Below are 9,188 nucleotides of genomic sequence, written 5' to 3' on the forward strand. Positions count from 1 at the left end.
CACAAATTAAAATGTGAATACAGAAGTAAACTGACCTAACACTGATGGGACACAAACATTTAAAGCCCCTACAAAACAATTAGACCTGTCAGTCATAGTTTCACCTTTTATTTCCTGCCCGAGGGAGGAAGTTGGAGAACACTGGGGTTCCACTGGGGTTCCACAAAGACGCTTTCTTCTAATATGATATCAGCAGCATTAAAGCGTTGTACAAACAGGGTTAGGATTATTCGGCGGTTAACATCTGAGTGCGACGCCTCCATCATTCCACATCATCAGAATGACTTCGACAGGACTCTGGATTCCATTAGAAGTGAAGATAAATAGACGGAGCTAAAAGCACAGAGATGAATTAATAGTTTATTATTATTGAAGCTGCAGTAAGACTTTAATGGCAAGAGAAAACAAACAATATACAGGAGAGGAATCCTGTGTGTGTGTGTGTGTGTGTGTGCGCCAAACAGCTGATTCAGTAGTTTCGTGTTATAAGTCCATTTGGCTGACGGCTCTGGTTCCGGTCCAGGTTCTGTGGCTTTCTAAGGAAGCATCTCTGCAGAAATTCAAATCCGTAAAGTTCATGAAGGCTCTGTCGGAAAAAAACAGGTGACATAGTAATGACATAATGTTTTAGTTTCACAATTAAAGATTAGAATAAAGTTCAAGTTGTGCAATAAAGCCAAACTTTCTTCTTTGTTGTTTTCTCAAGTTTAATCCTTTGACTCCCAGAGATCGGACGCGCATAATCCAGCAACAAATAGTGTTACAATTTAAAACTGCGGATTTCTACGCAGTCTAATATCTCTAGTCCATGTTTGTCATTAGGATTGTGCATTTGTTTCCTTTGCATGTGTGGCTTTATTTATCTCTTTGCATGCTTTCATCATTAGTACTTAACGAACGTCTTAACTGATGACTTCCTTTGTGTCTACCTTTAATACTTGCACACGTGATTTGGCATACGACTCGTATATGAACATTATGTTTCTCGCATCTTATTGTGGGCATCTCTTACATGCTTTCTCTAAGTTACGGCTGTATCCTGAATGTTGGTTGGAGCAGCAGGCGCCGCCGCAGCAGCGGTTTAACTGTAAGATATTGTGCAGTATTGCGTGAGACATTAGCCTACTTCCTTAACTACTGTGAGAGTCGAGAGTTGGCCACTAATTTAATTACAAAAAGAACTTGCTGCCGACAGTTCTTTTATATATTTAATATGTCTTTACAATGGATTTACTTGTGGCATTTTATCTGTGTGTGTGTGTGTGTGTGTGTGTGTGTGTGTGTGTGTGTGTGTGTGTGTTTGTGCGCGTACGGTCCAGGCTTCTCTATCACTGCTACACCAGGACTGTCCAGTCGCTGGACGTGCGTCCGTACTGTAAGAGAAACAAAGGTCATGAAAAGGTTGGTTCTCCTCCACAGGCCTCACATCACACCAACGAAACGTTAAACTTCTCTTTCACATTTCTGCTTAATTACGAGCAAAAACACAAATCAAAAAAAATTAAAAATCAAATATCCGTAAGCAAATCTGCAAACCCGGGAAAAACACAGCAGAGAAGCTAAACTATAATGAAAATCAAAACAAAATGTTTCCCCCCCTGATCCGCGACAGCCGCAGAGACAAATCCAATTATTTGTGTCTAATGTCACAAATTTGTTCTAATGGTCGAAGAGAGAAAGTAAATAAACGCCTGCGAAGGGGAAACAAAAGAATGCGATTTCTAATTAACTTGAAAGAGGAACAGCAGGGCGACTTAGTAAACCCATCTTTCATCTGCTGCCTCAGACCGTCGTTTGTTTGTTGCACAGTGTTGTCTTCAAGAGTGGAGGAGCTGGGTGTGTGTGGGGGGGGGGGGGGGGGGGGATAACACTGCAACGCTTCCTTCCAAATGAAATGTCAACAGATTTAACAACGCCGCTGAAGGAGCGCGGCGTTTTCCAGCGTTTTGTCGATTTTATTGTTCATTAAGCTTTGCTGCCCTCACCCACACACCACCGCCAAATCTTCCTCCTCCTCCTCTTCCCCTACTTGTTCGAGGCTTCATTTGCAAGCATCTTGGCTTTGAAGATCACAAAAGGCTGAGGCAATAATTGGATTTTGTGCAATTACGAGCACGCTTAATGAGAGAACTCGGGAACGTCTCGTCCTCCTATCTCCAGCAGTCGGTTTTCTCTGAAGCACTCTGGACTGAGGGAGATGCCATCATGTGGTCAACGCATTTATAACATGCATCACCCGTCCACACGAGGCTCAGGGGACAGAGAGAGCAACATATAGGTATATTTATATGTGTAGAATCAAAAGATAGGATATGTAGTGAAAATACATCAACTACTCCATTTCCCTCAAGAGGTTTTTGGTGATTTGATCCTTGACTAGACAACACCTGTTTTGTTGGCAGACATTTAAACACAACTTGTAAAATAACCCTGTTTCTTTTAAATAAAAAATAATCACTGCAGTTTTCCATTTTTCATAAAATAGATCACATTTGGCTGATTTTTCATAACATATTAGTTTATAAGGATCTTAACTCTGTAAAGGTTTCTCCAAGTGGAAGCAAGGCACTACTGAGATTAATTCCCCATATCCCTGCTAATAATAGCCTCATTCCCATCACAATAAACAACAGGCTCCAATCACCAATCAGGCCTCCATCGTGAATCTGTTTAACCCTTACAGCGCTGCTGCGTAGGCCGAGGAGGCCGCCTGCAATAATGACATTAGCGAGTCGTTACTCATTACCTAATATATCATGTTGTTACTGGAAAGATAAGATTAAATAGGGCTTAGCTTCTAGCTTCTATTATAACAACTTAGTGCTTTTATCTCATTGAGTTAACCGCCTGTAACACGATTACAGAGCGGAATGAATATTTGAGGGGATATTTGTCTTTGTTAGGTCTTTCCTTTCATCGACCATATTTTCATTTGAGTCAACACTTCCATTTAGTCGTGCACACGGGAAAGATGCGCATGCTAATGAGGCTGACAGGTGACAGAACACACACGTGCTCCGTTCATTGTCGTTTGTCGGATGCTGATTTAGAGTCTTCTTTCCCACAAATTCATCACTGAACTCAAAGTAAGCAATTACTACAGTCCTGAGAGTGACAGGAGAGTAAGTGACACAGATGCTCGACCAGCTGTTTGCAACCAAGGGAAAACATCTGTGTGTGTGTGTGTGTGTGTGTGTGTGTGTGTGTGTGTGTGTGTGTGTGTGTGCGCGCGCGTGTGTCCACCAACCATTATATCTGTGAGTTCTTTTTTGATCCGTTCAGTCATCTTTTTATCCTGACAGGGGATGCATAAATCCTATAAACACCAAAATAATTTAATCAGAACTGTAATCTGCTTTTTACAATAAAACTTACAACAAAGAAATGTAAAAGTAAAATGTGTCAGCAGACTTTGTATAGTTTTGAAAGGTCAACTTTTGCAAATAATATTTAATATTTTCTATTAAAATGAATGACTTTAATATACAAATTGAAATCTGTTTGCTGTTTTGACCAAAGACTGTCACAGATATTTAATTTAAGTGTCCCCCCCCACCCCCCAGCGACTGGATAAGCGGTTGACAATGAAGTATTAGCGAATAGAGACATACACACCTCTGACTGATAAATCACATGTCCTACAGAGCGGATCATCAAGGCGGTACCGCAGCCAAACATCTCTTTGACCCGCTGCTGCTTCAGACCAGAACACAACTGGCTCATGGTCAGTGAGCGCTCAGTCACCTTAAACCCACCCTGAGCACAGAGGAGGGGGGGGAAGGACCCCCGGTGGAATGGTTAATAAAAATATATATCCAACTGTGGCGACCTTCATGATCTCTGTTGTTACTCACCCATCCCCTGGTTAGCTCCAGGATGCTCTGTCGAGTTACACCCGGGAGGATGATGCCATCCAGGGGTGGAGTTGCAAGTTCCTCCTCTGAGGTGATGAAGATAAAAATGAATCGAAGGAACACCACAAAAAATAACCCACGAGTAAAAACATCGTTTGTATTTTTGTGCAATTAGATATCAAAGAATTTGTGATTTCATTAAAGCAAATCAGTATTTATTTTACAGGCTCGACTCCAAGCAGCAGAGCATCATGGGAAGGGGAAAGAAATAATTGTACCTTCATATGGTGTCGTAATTATGGTAAATACCGCTTTTCTTTTTTTTGCTACGACAACAAAAGCGCATGAACAGGACGCATTACCAATTACCAATTAGCAAGTGGTGAGGTTCATCTTTCCCAGAGCACATGAAGGTAGCATTCAATCTGAAAATGACGTGGACGCACGCCAACCGATACTCAGACGTATTTTTTATCCACATCTCCTTCAAAACTGGTCGTCAGAATCCAGGGAAGGAAAGTCTGCAGGTGATTTGTTGGACTTTAAAGGTGTGCCTCATAAGGGCTTTCATCAATATGAAATTACTATGCAAGTGGCATGCTGCTGTTATTCCAGTTCTGCAGGCCCAGCTGCGACTCAGGAGGGTGTAAAGTTGAACAGTTTACCTCCATCCTCATTGATCCAGTGCAGGAAGATGTTCATGTTTCCCATCTCGGTGATGCAGTGGTTCTCTTTGTACAGCCACAGAACCTGATGACAGCCATGATCCCATGCATCATGGGTGGCAACGACGCCACACCCATAGTTCCTGCACAAATCCAAAATAAACGACGGTCGATTTAACAAGTACATTGTTGCATGCAACCATAATACAGAGTAAAAAAAATACCCACACCTATACTGTGTGTCTGTGTAATGCACAATGATGCTACTACAGCATGCAAGGAACACGAGACGGTTTAAAAAGCATCTATACGCACGCTCCCAATTTGCAGTCTCCAGTTCCTCCTTCCCAGGCCCGCGTGTACTTTGGGTCAGCCCACAAGGACAACGATTGTCCAGTGTGTAATGTACACGATGTCGCTGAGCACAAGAACACATACAGCAAGGCGCGGGTGGCCCTCCTCATGCTCAAACGGGGCTATGATAAAAACATTTTATGCGTTTTGGGAAAAAAGACAGGAAAAATGTAAGTAGAACAAAAACAACTAAGAAGAATTTGCGAGACTTTATGATCACCCCCACATCCAAGCTTATAAACGTTGGCCTGATGTAAAGACTTCTTGATTTTGCATGGCGGACCCAGTCCTGTTCAATCACTAGTAGTCGTCTGATACACTCCAGCAACTCTGACTGATTGAACATCTGTAGGATGAGAGAGACAGGGAGAGAGAGCAAGAGAGAGATGGGTGGAAAATAGAAAAGACAATGAGGGGTGGATAATTACTCTTCAGGACTCATCAAAGTGGCATTTCCAGTCTTACTGGCAGACAAAGTCTCTTGGTGGAGTTGAGCATGCGTCTCATGTTCAGCATGGGTCTGAAGAAACGCAGTCGGTTGTCTGCTCCACAGAACACCTTCAAACCTTCAAACAACTAAGAAGGAACCAAGGACGACAGTATGTGAGATGGAAAATGGCTAAGATCCTCGGGGGCTTTACAACTGATGAATTCAAAACAGGAAATAAAATAAACAGTCTGTCGGTAACCCTCAGAGAGCGCAGGTAACATGTAGGGTAGGGTACCTGCACGGCGTAGTGCAGCGACGCGATGGCTGGGTGGAGCGACAGGTCACCGAAGGGCTTGATGAGAGGAGCCTGCCAGCCCTCAGCTGAAGTCCACTCGATTGTGAGCATGTGGTCAGTGAATTCATTCCCAAACTGGAGCATCTCTGTTTTGGGCTTCGGATTGGAGGACAGCTGGATCACCAGATCAGACGCCTGGTTGATCAGAACAGAGCAGAACAGCGGAGAGACAAAAAGAAAAATCTATTCAAAGCTTTTCTGCCACAGTCCACCCCAAATAAGCTTCTTTCTTTTTCTTTTTTTTGACTCGAACAAGAAAAACAAGTCATCTTTGTCAACAACAAAGCAATTTGGTGTCCTGCATCACGTTTTTAATTTGCAGACAACAATGACTCATCAGGTAACTAAGACAACCCAACAGGATAAACGCAGGTGCTGTGCAAAAACTGGTTCTACCACATATTCTAAATTCATCTGTAGTTGAGATGTTACGCAATCTAAAGACAATAAGACGTGCGTGTCCTCCTTGACTTGTGTCCTCTGTGCCAGACGGACGTGTCATTCACACGCCTCTCCTTACAAATAACTAAATCACAATAATAAAAGGCCAAGAAGGTCCTGAGTTCAAAGCCACCTGAGGGCCTGAGACCTCCCCATGTCTGCAGGTTCTTTCCGTCGCCTCTGCCCAGAGGCCAAAGGTCATGGTTAGATGTGTCCTGAGAATAACGTGTTTTATTGAGCCACAGTTTGTGCTGTAATTATTTACACGTTTCCTGTTCCCTCATTCTGTTTATTATTATCTGTTCCTGTCGTCTTGGGCTACTGGCTCCCCCCCCCCTCCTGCTGGTACAGAAGGTTACTTGTGCCATAATCCCAGATTACAGCACTGGAAAGTGGTGAGCGGCCGCAGAGCAGCATATGAAAGCGTACAGAACAATGCTTATCTTCTGCTTTACGTCTGAATCTATCGATCGTCGTGTTTACTTCATTCACTTTAAGTAATCCTCTCTGCATCGTCACATTTACCCCCTCCAGAGTGTGTGTCTACAAATGTCTCTAATCTCTACCAGGGTCAGAAAACAAAGCTCCAGCTACTTAGCGTGGGCTGAGAAAGTGGATTCTGCTGAGCGGTCCGCACCAGACGGCTGAGGAAGACAAGTGGATTCTGCTCGTGACCTTATTTTCAAAAATGGTGGCAAAGCGGACGCATCGAGGGCAGAATCAAACGGCTCGGGGAAAGACTGTTGAAAGCATGTGGATTTAGAAAATGTTATTAATGTTTTATTTATATTTGTTATAAGAACAAATGAATGAATATGGGAGTGAAAGCCATTCAGTGGCGCTCAAGACAAACACGAGGCTGAGAAGCAGTTCTGGAATATCTTCTGTGTGGAGCAGCAGGAGGGATTTGGGAATTTCAGGAAACCAAGGAATCATCAAAATGAGGGTAGGTGGTCTTTTAGGACTTGTTGCCTTTGGGATATTCACTGACATGCTTAACTTAAAGAGGATTTGGATGAAAACCCTTTAAAGATAAATACATTCTAATGATTAGCCGATTCTAAAGTTTGGCCTGATGGTGGAGGACTTGTCAAGGTTTCATTATTAAGGGGTTATTTATGTCTTTAACAAATAAACAAAGTTCCTGACACAAAAATGTGGTTAACAATTTTCTGAAAATCATTTTCTGGGATCAGATTGACCCCAAGGATAAAATGTGTTCATCATATTTGAGGATAATAGGAGGGTTAAGAGACGTGTTTCTGTACCTTAAAGCTTGGGACGCTGTTTTCAGCCATTGAGTTGGTGGAATGTAGCTGAATCCTGAAAATAAATGGAACTCTGATCATGAAAACCCTTCAGAAATCAATAACTTTGTACAAATATATTTTTGTTGGATGATACAAGAGGGAAACGCTTTATGGGACAGAAGGAAAAAAAGAAAAGTTCTCAACAATAGGTTCCATTTGCTGCAGCACATTAGAGTCATAACAACATGCTATCTGATCTGTTCGCTATGTTCACTTCCTGGTCTGTAGATTGATATTTAAATTGTTTATCTTGTCCTTTTTAAATATAAATATCCACAGAAATACTGGAAATGGAATTACTGCCACAGTTTTAAATGCAGAATGTGACCCTGCTTGTAACATATAAGCCTATATTATAGTAGATTGACTGCTGACATTATTTTGTACTTGCTGGAATATTGTCAATATATATATATATATATATATATAATCTGGTAAATTACCTTCAGAGCCGGAAAAATATTTCATCAAAGGTTGAAGTGCTGACGTGAAACTAGACTAATCTAATCTACCTGCTCACACTCCTGCAGCTGAAACCTCCCCTTTAGATGTGTTGTTTGTGTTTGATTTCAATATTCAATTCAATTTAATTATTAAATTTAAGATAAAAAGGGATCTAAAATTGGGAATGCTAAAACGATTCTGTTGCAAACTTACTGTTACGTTATAACTAGTGCAGCTAAACATTAAAAAAGATGAAGCTTCTTTCTTAACCATTCTTGGTATGTATGGTAAGTCCGTGTGGACAAAATTTGTAATGCCTACCACAGACACACACAACATCCCTGTTCGTGGCGCCCCCCTGTGGCATAAACACAAAACGACACGCCATCCAAAACACAACTGAGGACAGAATGAAAGAGTCTCAACACTAATATTTATATGTTTTATTTTATTTTTTATATTGACTATGCTAATGTAAAACTGCAACCAGTTATATTGGGTGTTGATCCCCATTTTGTCCACAGGGGGGGAAGTGTTGGACAATTGTTTTATTTTTAGTTTCTGAGATTTAAATTCCTCTGTCACGCGTCGAGCTGACTGCTGTGCGCGTGCTCTTCTCGCGCAACAGGTAGCGACACGTGCGTGGAATCAGTCATGTGACTAATGACGTCTGAAGCACACGAATCACCTGATTGGTTCGGTGTGTCAGACGCAAACTACAAAGGATTGACTGGATGGTCTATTTCGCTATTTTTAGGTTGATAAGGACCAAAATCACCATAATAGTGTAATTGAGTTTTTCACAATATGGGACCTTTAAATGTTTATAACACAAAGTAACGCATGAACCACGTCACTGCTTCATTCTGTACCGAAAGCTTGTCAGTGACATCTTTAAGCTTTGGGCTATTTAGACTTGTGGGATATAATATGATTCATTCAGTGTATAACTATAACCTATACTACAATCAGACGGGACAAATAACATATTCAATATGAGTTAATATATATTTTATATTTTATTGTGTCGACTTGAAACCAAACAACCAAAGTTAAACCAGTCCAAACAATCCACGAATCAATAAACAAACTTTTGCATTCGAGGCTCTAACAAAAATAAAATAAAATCCTGATTGTTGTAGCGATTTCATGCATTTTGTTTTGATATTTTTTTTTTTATAAATCTTGATTATATTCCTCATTTATACGGCAAAAAAGTTAATTTTGACAGTTTTGCTTTTAATCTGAATTTTAGGGAATTCTTTTCGAGACAATCCGATTCTTAAATGTTTCTCGCAGACTCTGCGTCAGAAGCTTCTTGCGTTGATTGGCTCG

The 9,188-nt window shown here is 41.2% G+C and overlaps 1 protein-coding gene across 1 annotated transcript; it reads right to left on the bottom strand.

Annotated features, from left to right (window-relative positions):
• Positions 1–1,334: 1,334 nt before the first annotated feature.
• bcat1 (branched chain amino-acid transaminase 1, cytosolic) lies at positions 1,335–7,403 on the bottom strand. The gene is made up of 10 exons (XM_068755135.1): positions 7,368–7,403; positions 5,599–5,793; positions 5,339–5,449; positions 5,100–5,219; positions 4,835–4,995; positions 4,520–4,662; positions 3,855–3,940; positions 3,616–3,756; positions 3,248–3,316; positions 1,335–1,373 (listed from the first exon to the last, which is right to left on the bottom strand). The coding sequence occupies exons 1-10, from the start codon at positions 7,395–7,397 to the stop codon at positions 1,335–1,337; spliced, it is 1,095 nt and encodes a 364-aa protein (XP_068611236.1). The 5' UTR covers positions 7,398–7,403.
• Positions 7,404–9,188: the final 1,785 nt, after the last annotated feature.

The sequence above is a fragment of the Brachionichthys hirsutus genome, chromosome 22 (assembly GCF_040956055.1).
Source record: "Brachionichthys hirsutus isolate HB-005 chromosome 22, CSIRO-AGI_Bhir_v1, whole genome shotgun sequence".
Classification (NCBI taxonomy): domain Eukaryota; kingdom Metazoa; phylum Chordata; class Actinopteri; order Lophiiformes; family Brachionichthyidae; genus Brachionichthys; species Brachionichthys hirsutus.